This window comes from Haemorhous mexicanus, chromosome 10 (genome assembly GCF_027477595.1).
Source record: "Haemorhous mexicanus isolate bHaeMex1 chromosome 10, bHaeMex1.pri, whole genome shotgun sequence".
Lineage (NCBI taxonomy): Eukaryota > Metazoa > Chordata > Aves > Passeriformes > Fringillidae > Haemorhous > Haemorhous mexicanus.
In genome coordinates, this window is record NC_082350.1 from 10,933,480 (window position 1) to 10,954,670 (window position 21,191).

Here is a 21,191-nt window from a genome sequence, read left to right on the forward strand (position 1 = left end):
ACAGGCTGTGTTCCAGGAGTGACCCCCCCCTTCCCACAACACACACACACTTTTTCTAAGCGTCTGGTCTGGCAGTTTTATCTAAACTCCTAATTAAATATTAGTGGCTACTGTAATTGACATGAGGTAATTGACAAATAAATCATTGCATCTTGGCTAAACTGTTCATTGCAAAGAAATAGTAAGTTAGTATAGTTAATGTTCTAAAATCATGCTACACTTTCATATGAAAATAAATTGATGTTTGACCAGCAAGCAATACTTCTGCTGTTTGCATCAATTTAAAAATGTTTCAACATAGAAAATTTTAGGTGTAGTTTATTCCTGAAGACAGGAAAGAAAATTAGTCATTTGTGACTGCTGCTCTTTATACAGCAAATTTTAGTCTTTGTAGCTCTTCACAGAGTCCAGACTTCTCTGCCCTTAGGAGGCTGAACTTTCTGGCACCTGCTAGGGAGTATTATTGTCTGCATTCTTGGCCACTGGCATGCTCTAATCACATCTTCTGAAAACTCAGCAGAAGTAGCATCTTCCCATGTCAAAGGCCTTTCAGCTTCTTTGATCAGCCTCTTTCTTCTTCCTTGACTTCAAAAAGTGGTGTTATAATTATTCAGATTTTTCTGCTGTTCATTTTTATATTTTAGAATCATCATCATAATATGTTTTCACAGGGCACAAGATTCTTCCTATTCTTCATCTTTTTTTTCTTTCAGAAAAAAATGGATTTGGTTTTTCATTGCTTCATTTTGTCTAACAGCACCTGGAATGATATGTCTTGGTGTAAATGTACAATTCAATTAATTCGCTTAAGAGTGTCCTGTCTTTTCATACCATTTATGTACTAATCTAAAAATATTCCCTGAAATTTGTTGTTTCAAATGACATGTTGTTTCAGTTTTTCCTAATGGGAAAAATACCTTGGTCAAGTACATTATTACTCAATCAATATTGTGGCATTGATCATTTTTATGATGCCATCATGTTAGTATTTTTTCAGAACAGGATAAAGAGAGTTTCTACTTCAGCAAGATTACTTGCTTGCAAGTTAGCTGCACCTGATCTTACTACCACTTTTTAATTTGTATTGTAAATACTGTTGCAGTGTTTGTTAGCTCACAGGATTCAATTAGGTTATGTTGTTATGTTTTTGCCTCCGTCATGACATTTCATTTTTTTCAACATGCGCTGGTGGCAAAGGAGGGGACATAACAACCATGGTGACTGTAAGACTTGGGAAGATCTGTTTTGCATCCTCTTCCTCACTCATATTGTCTGTGACTAATGCAAGTGTTCATATTTCACAATTAATTTCATTTCTTGAAAATCTTAGCATTTGCATGCAAGTACTTGAAGTGAATCTTTGTTGCTTCTTAATAGCAGGTTGTTTTTTTTCCTAATTATATGTAACCTATATTGCTGTCACAAGTAGATCTTAATACATGGCTCTTGGAAGGGAAAAATGATGTTCTGCTTCAGCCCATGGTCTCTCCAAGGCTGGTAGGAATGGCATGCAGGCTTTTTTTGACCAGGAATCAAAGTGTTGGAAGCACCGTGTCCTGGTGAGAATGTTCCTTGTCTGACAGCCTTTGGAAGCACCCAGGTTCTTTGTTGCACAAGCAGCTGAGAAGGGAAATGTGCACCTGAATATACAAGAGAGTTCACAGAGCATGTTAGAAAAACAAGTCCTTTGTGAAGTGCCCTCTTTGATTTGGTTAATGTGATCCCAGCTCCAAAGTCAAGGAGGGTGTTACTCTGAGAATTGGGTCCAACTTCTGCTAGACTTTTCTGCTCCTGATTGCCTCTACTTTTTTTGTAATTCAGGCATCACCTCCACAGAGAAACAGCCCAATGTCCCAGCCCTGCAGAGCAAGGCTTTTTCTACTGGGCCAAGAGAGGCAGCATAAATTAGCAGAGTTACCCTAATGTTTGTGCATCAAAATTGATGGATTTCTGCTGGTTTGCAGCACATTGCTCTGATGGCCAAGAAATGTGAAGTGTGCCTATGTGTGTGCTGCATCTTACAACTGAAAGATGAACCTGCTTAGATGACCTAAGTAAACACCTGTAAAAATGGAACTGTTGACACTTCATGCCTTTTCTAGAAAACCTACAAGACAAATACACATTTAAGAAAAATCTACAATTCAAGTTGTTTTGCTGGCTGAATAATGTCATTAAATTCTTAGAGTAGGCAGGTTCTTTCTTCGCTGCTTTGCATTTCATAGAGATAAAACCATTTTATTTATGATCTGTGTTAGCAGTCTCTTCTGCAATACCTAGAGCTGACTTGATATAACAGATCTCTGAAACAGAATACTTTGCTATTAAGTGCGACTAGTATGGGATGTCCGGTCATCTGTTTTACTGTCACATTCTCACCTTACTGCCTAACAAAGTAATACTAGAAGTATGTTGGCGTGGATTACAGGAGCCTAGGAGGAAGGTGAAGTGCAAAAAAGACTTTTCCTTAACTGTTTGCAGCCCCAGTCTCTCAGAGTCACACTGAAAAAGTTCTATTTTGTCACACCTAATATAGTTTTAGTTCCATTTTCATTATTTGTCTTTCCCATTTTGTGATAGGGTACAAGTCTCACAGGTTTACGGGTTTTCAATTTTGCCTGGCTTAGTGAGGACCTTTTAGCTTGGGCTTTGTGCTGCATTTTTCCACAGGCTATTTTGGAGGAAGCTGCAGGAGGAAGTGACCTTTAATGTTTTTTAATCTGTGAAATCACAGAGCCTTTCAAATAAGGAAAAACCAAAGCATGTGCAATAAGCCTTCTCTGAACAAGCTACTGTTGCTTTCATTGCTACTTGCACCACTAAACAGAAGATGCACACCAGGAATTTTATGAATATACAAATATACAGGCCTGAGGAGTTGAAAATTTTAGTGAATATCAATCCCACACTCAACAGCTGGGAAGAAATACAAAGTGTTTGAGTTAATGATAACTGTATTGTGGTAGGTAAGCAAAAATTCAGTAGTTAAATGGTGTGTATTCTTTGTTATTAGATTGCTCTTTTAAGGTGATTGTTAGGAAGGAAGAACACGGATGAATAAGCTGATTAAACACCCTTAAGAGTTTGCTACACAAAACAAAATTGTGTGGCCTGAATTGCTTAGTCTTTTTTTCCTTGGAGAAAAGAAAATATTTATTTCTGTTGCCCCCATGTCCTCTTCAAGGTCAGGAGAAGAAACTAACCCCAGAGATGGAGTTTATGGCTCCATCTTTGTAGATTTTACGCATCTGAATATATCAGGAACAGTTTGGTTCCATTTCTTATAGTCCTTATCACAGCAACTTCAACCCTAGTGAGATTATTTGTAGAGTAAGGTGTTGGTCATTATAAACATAAATGTAAATATATTCTGTGTTTAGAAGGAAAAGCATCATTCTCTTTGTCTAAAGAGAGAAAAAGTCTGTATCTTCTCTTTATAGACCTAAAGTAATTTACACACACACACCCCCTCCCCAAAAGAGGAGATTTGAGAGCCTCAACATTCAGCTTTTCAAAACTGCACACAAAATACCAGCTCTACTTGTATAGATACTGAGTAATTTTATGCAATGTCTACAAAATAGGCCTTAGTGGCCATTGCTACAGAGCTCACAAATCATTTGAGTTTGTGAAAACTCAGTGTGTTTGGTTTGTTCTGCATTAAAATATTTTATCTGTTTTATCCTAAGGCAATGATGAAGACATGGGCAAACTGAAAATTGCTAAGCCCTACTCTTCTCACACTTCCACACTGATAATGAGCTGGAGAGAAGGGAGAAGCTCAGTAGAATTAATTGTGCTGTATCTGCTTGAAGAAGAGTATGGTTGGCACCATGGGAGTTGCATGTTTAACACACTCCCAATGACACAGTGGTGTGTTTCCCTGTATGAGCAGCTATGTTACAGTGGTTTCTTGGAACTTTTGTACAAACAGGCTTATTCACAGGAAAAAAAAAAGAAAAAAAAAGATATGCTGTACAGTAAATATATCAACAAGAAAAGAAGCAAGAGATACTAGAAATTCTCTGAGAATTTTGTTTTCATCTGACTTATACTGTTTAACCTAAGGTTTACGTTACTGCTTTTTTATTGTGATAAGTGTGGATACTTATGAGAGATTTGTCTAACACTACAAAACTCTTGTTATGCAAAGTTCTTAACCAACAGGGTTTTGCTGTAAAGAGTAAGAGATTTTTTTCAAAGTGCTTTCAATCTCTGAAGTGAAAAAAGCCCTGTTCCCTTTGGCATAATAGAAAGCTGTTTAAATGTTCTCATACAGAAGCTTCTTCCATTTCTCTACATGTCATTTAGCTTAGCTGGTTTGAAATACCATTATAAATATATGTTTATATTACATGAATGAGCAAATCCCTCCTAAAAGAGCTCATACCAGTTTAAAATTAAGGATTTAAAGTAAGGAGATTCTTACCAGGTTCAGATGAAAATGTGTGCTAACATCATGTGATCATGACTCATTTATCTGTAAACTAAACACAAAGTCCTGCTTCTGTGAAGTGTTATGACCACAAATGTTCAGAACTTCTCTCCTGCACCTCACACTGAAAGCAGCACATAACCAGTAACACAAGGCCTGTGTCCCCAGAAGGCATTTTGATTCAATAGCTATTCCCTGAGCAGGGTTTCCATTACAGGTGTTTATTAGAGCTTATTCAACAGCTGCACTGCCTGCAGCATAACAGTTGTCTCCTGCTGTGCCTTTTAGATCCAGGCTCTCTGTGTTGGGTGCTATTAGATAAGTTACAGGTGTATTTCTTTATAATGGAAAGTCTGAATGAGATAATTTTTGTCCTGTGCTAGGTATTCAACTGGTAAGCAAAATGCTGTGAATTGTGATAGCATACATGGCTGTTAACAGGAGTCTTCTAAGGTAGGAATGTCTGGCTGCCTTCCAGTTCACAAGTGACTACACAATGTTTCAGGGTTTGGGAACTGACATATTTTCCTTCATCTCATCATCTCCTATTTCTGCTCTATGTTGTCTATACTTATTGAAGGCTTAATAATTTGGTTTTGTTGTACTGGTCCAGCAATCACTAAAAAAACATAAAGTTCTTCGTGGTCTTTGATAATTTTAATGAATTCATGTTTGATGCTTAGAATGCATGAAAAACTTTTAGTATACAGATTCTAATTGTGGGACTGGTATTTTGTTTTGATAGCAATGTTTTGGAGTGAGGGGAGCTCATTCTCCAGGACCTTGCACACTCCGTGGTGATTTGCAGTTGTGCAACATAAGGAATATGCTGCCAGGGTCACGTATCCACCTTGTCTAGCTAGAATTCCTGACTGTGCTAATCTAGAGAAATGTCTTAATACAGGTGCATCAGAAGAAAAAGATTTTCTTTATACAGCTTTTCTCACAGTGGGAACCTTTTTTCTGTAAAGCTCTGCTCTCAGATCCTCTTGTGCAGGTTAGGATAAATTTTCAAAACTGTAACTGTATCCAACCTCAAAACTCTAGCTACCACCATCACATTCTTCAGAAAGTCCAACATTTAACCTATGTGCGGCATACCTACCCCGACACAAATCTGCAGAGTGAATACATGGTAGAGCAAACTTTCCACTTCTCATAATCACAATGTATTACTCCCACCTTTATTAGATGCAATAGAAAACAGGTAGTAGAGAATGAGTGAAATGGGCCTTTTGAAGCTTTAAGCACTATATTAACATCAACTGTTGGAGCAGGGTTATTCTATGAGCTCAGTTGTGATTTATAGACACAGCTGGGATGTGTAAAGTGATTGCTCTGCACTGAGGCAGCCCAGGAAGAATTCAAAAATCTCCATGTGTCAGCAGCGCTTGAAAATTCATAATCAAGGCTTAAAGGAGCTGGCTCACTGATACATATTTTTTAATAAGTATTGGCATTTAATAGAAATTACAGAAAACTTGAAATTACCTTCCACTTAGGACCACTGTGATGATGTGCATATTTTCAGGCTGCTCAGAATATCATAAACGAGCAGAAAGATGGAAAAGAATAAAAAAGTGACATCACAGAAAAATAGATATTTTCCAGTAAGTCTTGTTCCACATAGTGATAGAGTTCTAATTCAGTGATTCTTTAAGTTAGGAGATAAAGACATATAATGGCAGAATAGGTGAGATGCTAAAAAATATCAAGTTTAAATGAAAAAATTAGTTATGCATTTTTAAAAAGAAGTCTGATCAGCAGTTAGAGCAACCAGTGAAGGAGAGCTTCATCACCCGCTTGAAAGACACCTGGGCTATTTTTACTGTCCAGAGTAATTAATGGATATCACCTGCACTGCTTTTAATTCATTTTAAAATACCTCATGTTGCACAGTCATCTTTGATTTATGTTAACCAGGATTTACTTTGGGCATCAGTGGAGTTCACCCATGAAATTAAAGAGCAGTCAGGCCAAAAGCACAAACTTAAGCCCCACTTCAGCCACATTACTATATTCCTTCACATTACAATTAATTTCATCTCAGCTTTCATCTCAATCTGTAAGATTCTCTCCAAATTAAGTTGCCACCACTGCAGTGGCTGGAGTAGCAGTGCCATGCTCAATCTACATTAACCTTTGTACAGGTGACACTACAGTCTGTAGTATGTTATTTTTTTCTACTTTCTGTGTCATTTCTTTGAGGGATTATGTGAAGGAGAGGACTGGAATACTTTAAGTTACTCTCTGAATCAGGAGCAGGAAGAGGTCAGAGCCCAACTCCATAGTGTAGGAAGGGCAATTCAGAATCCAACCCCATAGTGTAGGAAAGGCAATTCAGTGTTATAGATAAGGATGCACCCACTGAACAAAAATTAACCAGTGCAGTAAAAGTGCCTCAACATGGACTACTGGAATGATGTATCTGTTTAATATAACACTGTAACTGTCACTAAAAACACTTTGGAGAAGAGCTTCTCTGTAAATTACTCCGAGTGCTGTGGGGCTTTAATTTTGGTTCATTGGTAAATTGATTTGATTTGGTAATCATATAATGATCTGGCTGTATCCTTTGACCTAGATTTTAGATCAAAAATATTCTTCATCTAAATATTTGAAAGAAAAGTAAATTATTACTATGAAAATCACAAAACCAAAAAACATGCAGTAAAACTGTGGCTTTGGTTAATACACTTGCTTATGTAGATGTTATTGTGAGAATTTTGAATAAACTGTTAATACCTAATATTCTCTTTCCTTATCTTAAAACCTGGAAACATCATATTGGGTTTTTATGACCCTTTGATAAAGGAGCTGCAGGCATCTTGGAAGGATGTGAAAGTATCCTGCAGTATAAGTGAGCAATGATTTTTTGGTTCAAAGCTCCTGTTCAGAAGGTGTAATCTAATCTTACATAAAAAATCATATGCCAAAACATTTAGTATTATCCAGCTAACTGACTGTGTAATGTTAAATCATTGGTCTTTTCAGTTTAGTTTAGAGTGATATGTGTACACAAAAAGACCTAAACAGATCTGAAAGCTTACTAATGGCAAATTAAACACATTCTAAGCATTCTGACTTCTTGAAGAGCAAAGGCTTTCTTTCTTTCAATAGTTTATTAACTTAGATTAATTGTATAGTGTCATAATTTTCTACATGTTCATGCATTCCTCTTCACATTGGATCATCTTTGATTTTAAGATAAAAGGGTTTGTTCTGTATCTGCACACATCAAATCTTCTGCAGATTATACCTGTTATGGGAGAGTAATTTCATTTTTGGATTTTTCTACATGTCCTGAAAACTGTGCTTTGCATACAGATGCTGGAAAGATCTGCTTCTAGTTTGCTTTCACAGGCAGGAATAAGGTACAACTCCATGAAGGTCTGTAGAATTATAATGGTATATATCTGTGTATACATCTTATCTTGAGCAACTGCCCTTTCTATATTGCTTAGCAGACCTCTGTATGATAATCAGTTTTGAAGAAAATGCTTTGGGATGCAAGGTACTGTCATTGAATAAGGAACAAGAAAATCAGTTGTCCTATAAACTATCCCAAATTTATTTTGAGATGTACATCACTTTATCCTCTTGTATTGATGCTTAAAGGCTTAAAATATGTGTCATATAACTGACTTGATGAATTTAGATTATCCAGTACCAGACTGATTGGTCTCACCAATGAGAAATCAGGATACTGTTTGTTGTTAATTCTTGTATCCCTGGTGATATAATCATATTGATTACTATAATAGTAAAGGTAGCATAGTTAGATGGTTTCTGTTTCACATAATACCTTTGTTTTCCAAATTTCTGATGCAGTACTACTTGAATTTTAGCTGCCAGATCACAGTAAGAGTGAGTCTTCTTTAAATATGACAAAGAATTAACTAATGTTTGCATTTCTTTAGAAATCTAGCTTGAAATATCAAGTAGCCACTTATTGATCTGTCTATGAATCAGAGGCAAACACAATAATTTCTTGAGGATTTGCCTTTCATAGCCAACTGATTTAAATTTCTGCTTTATTTTGTAAATAAATGTTTAAATATCTGTTCAGTGGAGGAATGCTCCCTGCAGCTGTTTTTAAATTGATAGATGGCATCATCTCACCTAAGTTCAGCCACCTAAAAGAGAAGCAGCAACTTTCAGGAATTTTCAAGTCCATAGAGAGCGGCAGCTACTTGCAGCATCTTTCCTCCATCATAAAAGAGAGAAAAAAGTTACAAATTTGAAACACTGACTGTTGTAGTGTGAGAAACTGTAGGGGGAAGTTCTGTCTGCAAGATCTCACTAATGCCCTTATTTCTCTCAACAGAAAATACAGAGGAATAATGAGATCTTTGCCACTGTTGTGAATTGCCTCTTCACAAACATTTTATTTAAAAGTTGTATTATTTGTGAAATAATTACTTACTCAAACCACTGAGATCATATTTGCCTCTCTCCAAACAATTCAATGAGAAAAAGAATTGTATTATAATGTTTGTATTTTTGTTTTTCAGAACTGTGTATGCAAAGGTAAAAGTCCCTGCTTTTGTGATAGCACAAAAGGTAGTAAGGTAAGAAGAGATACATTTTCCCTTTTGAATATTAGCTTATGTACTTGGAATTGTTGGTAGATTACTTCAGTTGATACAGTGAGTGAATTTAGTGCATGATGGTATTTTGCCAACAGAGTCTACAGAGAATTATTATCTTACAAATTTCTTTTAACTTTGGGGAAACTGTTTAACTAAGCCTTTTCAACTGAATTTTTTTCCTGCATTATTATGTTTACACCATTGTATGATGTTTGGACACCAGCAGAACAACTGCCCAGAAACACCAGGTCTCTTTCACTAACCCCTAACAAATGCCATTACCTTGGCAGCTGCTCTCCTGTTATAAATTTCATCATGCCATCAGGAGTCTCATGTTCAGTGCTTCCCTCTTTCCACCTCTTTCCTGCCTGCCCCCCTTTGCCAGTTCCTGAAGAAAAGTTGCAGACACTGGCATCAAACAGATAAACTTCTTGCAGATGAAGCAGGGCAAGAGTTTCTGGGTCCTAATCACAAACACCTTGCCAGCACTGAAGAAGCAGCAAATCCATCAGCAGTAACAGATCCACAGCTCTGCCTGTTGCCAATAGCAGCTTGGCAGAGGCTCTGAGTGGCTTTTAGACAAACCTAAATTACACAAATGCCAAAAATTCTTTGGAACTCCTGCTCGCAGTTGGAAGAACAGTTGATTCACAAATGAAAGGGGCATTATTGAAGAAGTCATGGTTGCAATTTAGGTGAGCCATGAACACAGAAGTTGACATACTAAACCTTATCAACAGATTTCAGACATCTATAAAGATCTAGGATTATGATTAGTCCCACTGATTGGTCCTATCTGCTTTTATGAAGCTGGAGAAAATTTATTTGGAAGTAAATATGCTCATTATTAAAATATCTATTAATAAGTGGGAAAGGAAAATACTAATATTTTTAGTAAAATCTCCCTATTTATTTTTCATATTACTAGTTGATCTAACCTGACTTTGTCCTAAACAGTGAAATTGAAACCAGTTGAAAACCTAGAAAAAAATAAGCTGACCACTAAAAGAGAAATATTAATAAGAATGGACACCTACAATTTGTCTTTATCAGTTCCATGGAAAATAACAGAGCAATTTGTGGCTAAGAGTAAATAATTGTTTAGACTGATGAAGTTTTACATGCAGAAAATTAGAATAATGACATTAATCAACATGTTTTGGTCATGATTCAGTGTTTAGAATTTTCCAACCTGAAAATCCTCAGATCTTGTTGATCTGCCAAGAAGAAAGTGTAGCTAAAGTTGCCTTTTCTCTAGAGGGGGCCGTGAAGCTGTCAGGAGAGCGCAGTGCTGCTCTGGATTCAGGCAGCACCGCGTGGCTCTCGGCACGGGCAGGCGGAGGGAGTTTGGTTTTCCTGGGAGCTGGTACCGAACCCCCTCCAGCGGCTCATCCTGGGATAGCACTCGTCCTCCTACCTTGGGATGCTGCTACAGAACATACAGTGGAAATAAATTATTTTTTATATAAAGCTATGCCGATTTATTATATAGCTCTCACACACGCTTAATAATACAATTCCTATTTTATATGTGTCAAAGTATTATGGGATTACATTCTATCTTGAGAGATACAAATATATATAATTACTATTTTTAAATTTTTTATTTCATTCAGAAGCTATTTAAAATCTGGTGAGTTTGTGGGATTTTGAGAAGGAAGAATTGGTGCAGGGAAAAGCCAGAATATTTTGGCTTCCCAGAGACATCTCTTGGCTCCTGTCTTGTACATCGAATAGGACGCTCAAACTTTGCCACAGCAGAAGTTCACATGCTTTCTTTGCATAACTTTCTATAAGGCAAAAAGAAAATTGGCACTGAGAGAATTGATAATCCTGTTCTCTCTCTCCCATATCATGCTGTGATGTAAAAGGTCTTGAACCAGCAGCTCTTCACTGATGTAAAAATGAGCATGCTCTAAAAAAAGGTGTTTCAGCCCTTCAGACAGCAGCAATTTTACATTTTTGCATGTAAAATTGCTGCTGTCTGAAGGGCTGAAACACCTTTTCCGTGAGCTTCCAGGCTTGAAACATTTCATTTAAACCAAGTTAAGACTTGCATCTTCTACATTTAAATAAAAAACTGAAAATGCCCCTTTCACTCTAGCTTAGCCTTCTGTATTCTGTTTCCATACCTTCAATTTTGTTTCTTTTAATTATTTATTTGAATTTGATCTTAAAATAAAACACGTGAAAAAGTAATTTGGTGTCTTAATCTCTGAGATTCAGAAAAAAATTAAGATATTTGTCATGTAAAGCAAGGGGTTTTAGTCTGTCTGAATGGTTTTGTTGCATTTGACTCCCACTGTTTTCTTCCTTGGTTTTCATGAAGAGAAATTGATGGTTTGGAAGTGACCTTGCTGTACAGCAGAAGCTGTAGGCACACGGTTTGTGGTGATTGGGAGTGGGGCTGGCCCAGCCTCATCCCCAGTGGGCACAGCTGTGAGCAGCAGGTGAGCAGCACTGACAGCAATGAGCCATGGAGTGCCCAGGGGCACTGACCAACCACCAAAGGGAGCAGAGGGCACACAGGGGCAGTGCAGCAACAGGAGGGGATGAAAGGCTGGGCTGAACAACAAGAGGGGCAGAGGCTTGGAGCTTTCTGAAGTGGTGAGGTGTTGCTCTGTCTGGGTTGAAGCTTTCTGCAGTTGTGTGATGATACTCTGTGTATTGTGGCTGTCTCAACTGCTACATGTGCTGTGGCATGTGCTGTGACAAGCAGCTATTAAGTCTCTCAATTTGTGTCACTAAACACAATACAGAAATATTAATAAGGAATACATATCATCTCCTTTCTTAAACTTTTCATGCTGTCAGCTAACTTCCATACTCTACAAAATCCTGAGCACTATCTTGTGCTCTGATAATTCAGCCATACTTACAAGCAGGTGGTGCCGTGGGGCTGAGGCAGCCCAGAGATGGACCACAAAAACAGGTCAGTGTTGCTAAGGACAGTGGATCTGCCACAACAGCAGGAAGCCAAGGGGTACTGAAAGTAATGAATGCCTCAGAAATAAGCTATCAAAAGGAGAATTCATAGATATTTGAAGAGTTTAATTATTTTAATGTTTTCAGGGTGAAAAAGGCTTTCCTGGTGTTCCTGGTCCACCTGGTCAAAGAGGCTTTCCTGGTCCAGAAGGGCCTCCAGGGCCACAGGGACCAAAGGTAGGTATGTAAGTGAGACAGAGAGATACACACAGAGAAATTACTGTGCATGATAGTGAAAGTTAGCTATGGCTGTGTAGACAATTCTGTTTTACAAAACCAAACCAAAACCTGTCTCAGAGCTTCCCATTTGGTAGGGATGTTATTTGGTCATCAGCTGCAAAGGTCATTTTTACTGCATCAGAGTAGAGCTGAAAAAACCATGGACTTTTGTTGTCAGTTGTCCATTGGCCAGTGCTAAAGCAGCTGGACTAAACTGCCAGACAATGAACAAGGGTCTAGACAGATTTTTGCAGCATACCTCAGTTTTTGTCTTAGTATCAATTAACATCTTGACATTTGTTGCAGAAAAGAAAGTAAACAAGCTACTAATGAGACAAATATGAAAAATAGATTGAAGAATATTTGAAGGGAAACATGCTTTTTAAGATAAATCTTGGCCTGTTTAGGAAATACCTGGTTGCCTGCAATATGGAGTGGCTTCAGTGGCTTGAGCTTTCTTTCTTTCCTGTATGCCTAAACTGAGGCTGAATATGAATTTTCAATAACTCCTGCATGAGTAGAAAAACCAAAAATTGTGCATTAAAAGCATTTTATGCATAATCTTGCTGTTATCAATAAATTTGCTCTGGTGAATAACTTACTTTTTGTGTAAATATGGTGTGAACTCAGTGAATCAGGAAGGTGCTGCCACAACCAGATCATGTCTAAGACCTGCACTAATGTGGCTACAGCACTTTACTATAAACCCATTTAACCAAATGGGTTTTATAATTTTCATTTTTTTAAGTACTGTTGCATTATTCTGTCCTATCTTATTTTTACAATACTTTCTGGAAGTGATACTCATGTAGATTTGATACGTGTTGATGAGACCTTTATCTGAACTCATTGACGTGTTTGGTACAGCATTTCCCTTCTAGTAAGTGATAATAATTCTATAAGAATGGCAAAAAGTAAGGCTAGTTTATCTAGCAAGAAGACCTCTATTAGCCTGAATTGCCACTTGTTGTAGTGTGTGCCAGTAAGCCTCTTGTGTCCAATGCCTCTACATTGTCTGAAATGGAATGTGGCCCAGGATTTTAGAAGCTATGATGTTCTTCACATTTTCCATTTCCTTTCTGGGAATGGTAAAATTTTTTGCTAATACTAAAGCTCTAAGCATCTTGAAAGAATTCCAGCAGGTTCTGTGCAGATGGTGCAGTGTCACTGTGGCATTCTTTGCTGGCTTCCTTCAGCCTTGCTCTCCCATCCTGCTTAGCCCCCTTTCAGCTTGCTCCTGGGCTTCCTTTCCATGCTCAGCAGTGCAGGTGAGAGTACATACATCTATCTGATCTGGTGGACATCACCCCTATCTGGGAACCTCCCAGCTTCTCCCTCACAGGGAAGCACTTCCAGGACTCAGTTTGACCAAATCCATAGCACCTGCTTTCTCAATATAAATGGTTATTTGTCTGGCCCTATGATGAAATATAGATATTTTTTCACTATGAGGGTAGGAGGGTGGTAAGACACTGACACAGTTTCCCCACCCCTGGGAGTTCAAGGCCAAGTTGGATGAGGCTTTGAGCAATTCCTTCTAGTCAAAGGGGTCCCTGCCCATGTCAGGGGGTTGGAACTACATAAGGTCCCTTCCAACTTGAAGCATTCTGTGATACATCCCCTGGAAACACTGAAAGGGAAGGAACGACACCACAATTTATGCAAGTTGTACGGAATTCTTGTTTCCTTTATTGACTGTAATAGGCCAATAAATTTTTTTTTTTATAGGTGGTTTTGTGTGCACATATTGCTATTGATATTGAAAATATTGCGTGTCCTGTTGACATTTATGAGCTCTTTCTCAATTGAAATGTACCAAAAAATGTCACTTTCCATTTTTGCTCTAGGGTTCTCCAGGGCTTACAGGCTTAGTTGGACCCAAAGGTATCCGAGTAAGTGTTTGCATTTTAAACAAACTTACATGTATTAAATGTCATGCTAATTGCCAACTTGGTTCAATAATTTGTGAAAATAAAAGCAAAACATTATGTCTGATTTCAAAGTATGGTTAAAATTTATGACACAGTGTATGTACTAGTATTATTTATTTTTAGAACTTTTGCCCTTTTGCTGCACCTTACATCCAAGGTTGTTGCTGTATGTATTTAATATTTGGGTATTCAGTGAAAAAGTCAGACTAGAATACCACAAAGAGTTGTTTGGGTTTTTTCCCTGTGGGCAAAACCAGTGTGTGTTACCTGTGTATAACTATAATGCTTGGTTCACAGTCAGAAGAATTAAGGAAGTAATGATCTTTTAATAGAATCGTACTTGCATTCATTCTTAATATGACTGTAATCAAATAAAAATTGCCTAATGAGCTTTTGTTTTATATTCATAATATTATTTATCTGGTTTAATATCATTAGGGAGTCCCAGGAATACCTGGATTTTCAGGTCCTCCAGGCCTTCCTGTAAGTAAAAATGAAACTGATTTAACCATTTCTCTCTTACTTCAGTCTTTAGTGCACAATTATCCTCAGCTCAATGTGCTCACTCTAGTCTCAGCATCAGCATTGTCTCTGTCAATTGGCCTAGAGATAAAAATCTTGGCATCAGCAATTCTTGTTCATTGTAATGATTTAAGAATACATTGTAATCTGTCAAGTCTTGTGAAACATTGCTCCAACATAAACTCTTTCAGTGTTTCTGTAAGGCAATATGAATGTACAAAAATAAAGCTTGTGTCAATTTCATGCTTCTTTTAGGGTGAACCAGGAACTGTTGGTCCTCCTGGGCTACCAGGTGTTCCAGGATGCAATGGCACAAAGGTACAAACCAAGCTGAGTGTTCTGGAGATTGCTTTTGGCTGTGCATGGGAATGGACAAAAAGTGATCTAAATTTCCCCCAATCTACAGCTTTGATTTGTTTTGCTTTGTGACTTTATCAGCTAGAAAAACTTGTGTCATGGGACCAGAGAGAGGAAAAGTGCTACTTTTTTGTGCAAAATAAATTCTTAAATAATACATTCTAGTGGCCTGGGCTACAAGAAAAGAATAACATTTGATATTTTGACAGATAATACTTTTTTCATTAAATCCAGGAGACCTAATCAGTCTTGTCCAACTCTCCTTTTGTTGCAATGGGTTATAAAGAAGATAGTTAATCCATTTTATTTTGCCAGTATCTAGCTTGCAGTTGGCAATTCATAAATCCTGAAAGTAATTAAGTGAAAAGGCTCAATGTTAAGTAGCAGATTTGCCAGGTTTTCTTTCCTCTATGAGCATTCTGAAAGAAGTCAGAATAATCCCTACTACAGAAAATCATTGATTTCTACTGAAACTGTGAACTAATCTGAACAGTCTAGGATAGAAGTTAAGCTGCATAAAATGCAAGAAAAATCCTCTTCTAGCAAAATACGGTGATCATGAACTCACAGTGCACTTAGTGTGATAGGATAGAAAACTTCTGTGATCATTTGACAAAATCAGGCCAAATAATAAACCATAAAATGTATTATCACTGATACTACTTTCAGGGTGACCAAGGATTTCCAGGTCCTCCAGGTCGAAGAGGTGCTCCAGGCCTTCCAGTAAGTGTGAAATTCATGATTGTGTGCATTCCTACCACACAAAGCCAGTCCCTGAAGGAGAGTAAAGCCTCATGCTAGCTCACACTGACAACAGGAGAAATATATAGGTATCCCCATTTTATTAGCATAAAAACTGTGTCATAAAGAGACCAAAGTTAAAAGTAATGCTTTATTGTCTACATGTTGGGCCTCAACTTCTTAGCTAGTGACTGCATGAAATTCATTGAGTGGAATTAGCTCTCATGGGATACTCATGAAAATTTTTCCCAAAAGTGTCCAAGATATATTTAAGAGATTGCAGTTCCAGTTCATGCCTAAGTATATTTGAGGAAATAATGGCTTAATTAAGTCATTAAGAACCAGGAATTAAACCTAGAACTTCTCACTCTGGGTACACTGCTTTGATCGCAGGATTTGGGTTTTTTTTTACTGTAGAAATGTGTTCGAAAGAGATTCTTTTAAATGAATGGAAAAGGAATGCTGTCTTTTAAGTTCCAGTGGCTTCAAATCTAATAACTTATGAATATGATCTTTATTTTACCAGCTTTGCTGATTTTGTTTATTCATTTATTAAGATCAGGTTTCAAAGCTGTTCTGCCTTCAATTGTAGAGTTGTACCTGTGAGATTAACTATTTTTAAACAATATGCCCTTTCTTCTTAAATTGAAGCCTGGCCCAGTAAACATGAACCTGGCTCTGCACCTTCTTCATGAAAATAAATCACCCAAAGAGCACCAATCTTAGACACTGTTTAATGTGTGTTATTTCAGCACTCTTATTTTTCTGTTTCAATATGATTGTTCTTCTTCCTAGGGAGTTGCTGGTATCAAAGGAGAGAAGGTCAGTTTTTTGCAAGATATTACATGAAATATTTATTGGTTATCAACAATTTGTGTGTATGTTTGTTGCTCTTTACAACTCCATTCATGGGAAACAAAAGGTTTATCTTCCAGAAGAAGAAACCACGAAGTTTGGTGCTTCCTTTGTCCTAGTAGCATTCACCTCAGGTTGCAAAATGGTCAATAATTTTTTCCCCCTCAAACTACTGTTACTGCATGTAATTAATTTAACACTTTCAAGCACACATAAAACTAAGCTCCTCCCCCAAACAGTTTATGAATTCATATGGAAATCTGCAGATGCACTGGAGAGTGTTTTATAGCAATAAAGAGTAACAAAAATAAATTGAAAACAAGGATTGTGCATGAGTAGTGTAGGTATATCTGAAAAGACTGCTCCTAACAGAACTGAAAGGCTTACAAAAGATATATTTGGTTTCATAAAATCTTTTTTAAAGGTAGACTATCCATAGTAGACAGTTTCCATCATTATGCAATTCTGATGTTGCTTATTTCCCTACAAACTGTATTAGAAGATTTGTTGCACTACAGAGTTCTACAGCATAACTTTTTATGTTTCTTTTTATCTAATTGTCCAGGGGTACCCTGCAGAGGGATATAGCCAAGAGTATGGTGCAAAAGGTGATCCTGGATTACCAGGAATGCCTGGTCTCCAGGTAACTCAAAATGAGGGGTGCTGAGATAGATATGTATAAAAATATACAGTTATAAGTATAAACACATTCTATATAACACAAGTGTGAATTAAAAATGTTTGGTATTTTACATTACTTAAGTGTATTATTTACTTAATATTGATACAGTGGTTTTTTGAAATTGTGTCACTGATTTCTAAACCAAAACCAGTCAGTTTGCAGGCCAGTCAGATTGCAGAAAAACAGTACTTCAGGTAGGGAGAGAAACTGGTCACAGATCTATGAGTTTTCCCCTACACATACAGAATAGAATAGTTCAACTGGAAGGGACCTATAATGGCCATCTGCAGTCCAACTGCTAAAATTCCCATCAAAGTTAAGACTGAACAGGACAGACCAGCTCAACTTCTAGAGTACTAACAAAGGAAAGAATGGTCCATATTTCAAGAATGAACATTTATACAGGAAGGCAGGGCTGACATTTCTTCTGACTATTGGAATCAACAGAGAGCATTAAATTAAAAAGAAAACAAAAATGTTTCATTTTCCATTTCTTTGAAAAAAGCTTTAAAGTATAGGATTTATTGCATGGAATATTTGAAGCATTGAAGGATTATTAGAGGCATTAATAGGACCATATGGATTGAGTCCACATTTCTCAGAAGACTTACTTACATCCTTACTCACTTGAGTAGTTTACTTTTAGAACAGATGTTTTCTCGTGTTTCAAAACATATGCCAAATAATGAAGCAGTGCGGAAGAATTATACTTCTGTGTTTCCCTGAGACAGGAAAAGGAAATCCAGAAGCAGAGCTGCTCCTCTGTTTCTCATTCAGTTCATTGACTTTAGTGTTGTATTTTGCTCATAATCTTGCCAGGAGGTTTATTCCTGTTTCTTTTTTAATATGCAGGGTGCCCAGGGTGCTCAAGGATATCCTGGGGAACTTGGACCACAGGGCCCTCCAGGACCTTTAGTATGAATTTGTTTCACTTGTTACTTTGACCTTTGATTTCCCCTAAACCCTATGGGATTACACAGATACAAGTACTTGACTCTCTCAAACTTATTTGAGGTCTAGACACATGTGTATGTAAAAACTATGTTTTTCTGCACACATCTGATGTTTTGCTGTTGATTATTTTTATGCATGATAATTTCTATATTTTTAGAAGCATGCCTTGTCCATGTAGGCATAAATTTTAATTTCAAATAGCTATCTATTAATTCACGTCAAATACTAATATGCATAACATTGAGAGATGCATATGTTTGCAACTATACTGAGTGAACAATCTGTCACCCACTGACAACAGCTTGCAGTTGTAAAGGTGAGGGAAAGAGTAAAAATGGGCTATATGTTCTGTGGAAGTTGGGTACTTCAGAACACTTGTATCAGAGAACAAGATTGTAAGTTTCTAGCTGACGTTTTTGTTTTCCTGTTTTGTAGGGCATGCCAGGGAAACCAGGACCTCCTGGACCTAAGGTAGTCTCAGATGGGTAAAAAAATGAAAACCACTGTTGTGTAACATGAATCAACCCATGTTTAAGTGTTTGTACAATTTAAAAAAAATAACATTTGGGGTTATTTTTCAGGGTCTTATGGGATTGAAAGTAATAGGAGCCAAAGGAAGGAAGGTAATTTAATAAGAAGCTTTAAACATTTTATAAGTTTTGTTTCTGTTTTCTGCATTTTCTGATTTGCTATGGTGGAATGTTTGGGGAAGTCCTGTAAAATGCAAATTTTCAGTATATACGTGGGAGTCTTTTGTTGAAAAATGGAAACATGGCAATGTTCTCTAAGGTCAAAATGTTTTTGCATAAGAGCCAATGAGATAAACGTCCAGACAGAAGATTAGACACTGAAGAGAAGCCAGTAATTAATATTTATTAGCAAATAGCATTAAATTAATATATGTACTTTGTGTAGTGTTCCTAAATGCTTCTCTAAGCAAATAAACAGTGGTAAATATGTAGCATTTGTAGTCTCACAACTTCTGTCCAATGTATTTTCAGTGTCAGCCCTTGTGATACAAAAAACTCCCAGGTTTTGAATAAAAATGGGATAACTTGTCTTTCATGTACTTACTTTGTATTCCATGTAATTGACATTAAGCCAGGAATTACTACAAATGCCCACATTGTCTCTCAGCACCCAGCCTGCAGTTGCAAGACTGTTGCAGTTAATCTGAATATTCTTGCAAGAGATTAGGACATCTCACAATTATGCTAACTGACCTGCAGAGATTCAGTTTTAACATTGTAATCACCATCAGGAATGTGCTAGGAGTTTCCTGGGAAAAAAAAACAAAAAACCAGCCTATAAACCTGGTTATTCATTAGCAGTAGCTCAGGTGACCATGGAGCATCTTGCTTCCTTATGAAGGAGTGACACATTCTTTGCTGTTCTGCTGCAAATTCATGCAAAAGCATTCCTGGCTTAAAATCACTGAAAATTGTGGATATTGTTTTGATGAGGTCCACAGGAAAGATCACACTGAGGACTTTCCCAGTTCTCAAAGATAATGAAAAGGTGCACTTCACTACTTAGGTTGTCAGTGAAGGACACATGAAAGCTTGTTTTGTCTGTTAGCACCATGATTCTGTGATCTCCCTGGAATACCTAGACTGCAGTTTGGGGGATGTCACCAATGACAGTTCATGTAATTTACTGATTGACATAATTAAATAGAGATAAATATTGTAGTCAAGGAGCTATTTTTGCTTGATTCAAAATAGTTTTATATCAAATAGACAGGATTAAAAATTTAGGTTGTTTCCAGAAACTTTAACAGATATCAGCATATTAATTTTTGTAATAATCAGCTAGGGAAAGGTTAAATCTTCCATATGTCTTTTTTACTGGAATTTAAATGGCAAACAAAGGTAAGTGTTAGCTGAATAATTGGCTGAGTGTAATGACAGAAGAATTTTCATGATATCAAAAGTATAGTAGTAGTAATTTGAAATAAAGAAAAATAGAGCAAATTACAAGCAGTGTGTTTTTGTTTTCTTCCAAGGGTGACACTGGGTTAACTGGACCCCCTGGACCCCCAGGAACTGTCATTGTGACGTTAACTGGACCAGACAACATGACGGTAGTGAAATTGTTAAACATCACATTCAGATAAGCCATCTGACTAGGTTCTACTTGGAGAGGACATTTTCATCTTCACTGCTCTGATAACATTTCCTTTTACCCATCCTAATGTTTCTCAGACTTGTTTAATTAGATTCTAAGCTCTCTAAGAGTGTCTGTGTGGAGCCAGCTTGGCTGAGCCTGTGTGCTCACGTGCACATCTGCACGTGCCAGTGAAATGCTTCTTGCTTACCAGTACCCCATGCTGGGGATCTCTGAGTACATGAAGAGTAAATCACTTCTGCCTCACCAAATCCACATGGATGTTCTGAATGGCTATCAAAGCCACAGCTGTGTTGACCTCTGGTTCTTGGCATTGAGAATGTCAGACTCTGAGCTACCAGTGTTTCACAAAAGCTTACAACATGTTCATGTACATTTTGTAGTTTGTTTTCTCATTACTTTTACTGAAACCTGAGTAATAATGGACAGTTTTGGAGAGACAATAAATATGGAAGGAAATTGTCTGATTCAGCTTTAAGTATTGCTTTGTGAATTAAAATTCTTGCATTGTATCCTTATATAGAAATTAAACAGCAGTAGCTGACAGAATTATTAGTATTTGCATATTAACAGGACAAGTCTTCTGTGTGTTCTTGATTCCATTTTTCTTATGGAATTAGCATCTAATCTATGGAGTCAGCCAAAGCTCCTCTCCCTTATGTGCTGAAATAAAAGTGAGTTTTACATCAAGACTGAATTGAGGAGGGAAGAGAGATTGCAGAAGCAAGGTGCAGCTTTTAGGCGCACCAGCTCTCCCTGTTTAGATCAAATACAGAGCACCTGGAGCACTT

General features: G+C 37.2%; 1 protein-coding gene across 1 annotated transcript in view; it reads left to right on the forward strand.

Annotated features, from left to right (window-relative positions):
- COL4A3 (collagen type IV alpha 3 chain) overlaps positions 1-21,191 on the forward strand; it is a 57,141-nt gene that overhangs the window by 1,733 nt on the left and 34,217 nt on the right. The window contains exons 3-14 of the mRNA XM_059855988.1: positions 8,950-9,006; positions 12,100-12,189; positions 14,079-14,123; positions 14,601-14,645; positions 14,940-15,002; positions 15,711-15,764; positions 16,578-16,604; positions 17,203-17,280; positions 18,172-18,234; positions 18,709-18,744; positions 18,855-18,896; positions 20,279-20,356. Of these exons, the coding sequence (XP_059711971.1) occupies positions 8,950-9,006; positions 12,100-12,189; positions 14,079-14,123; positions 14,601-14,645; positions 14,940-15,002; positions 15,711-15,764; positions 16,578-16,604; positions 17,203-17,280; positions 18,172-18,234; positions 18,709-18,744; positions 18,855-18,896; positions 20,279-20,356 (678 nt within the window). The remainder of the gene's footprint in view (positions 1-8,949; positions 9,007-12,099; positions 12,190-14,078; positions 14,124-14,600; positions 14,646-14,939; positions 15,003-15,710; positions 15,765-16,577; positions 16,605-17,202; positions 17,281-18,171; positions 18,235-18,708; positions 18,745-18,854; positions 18,897-20,278; positions 20,357-21,191) is intronic.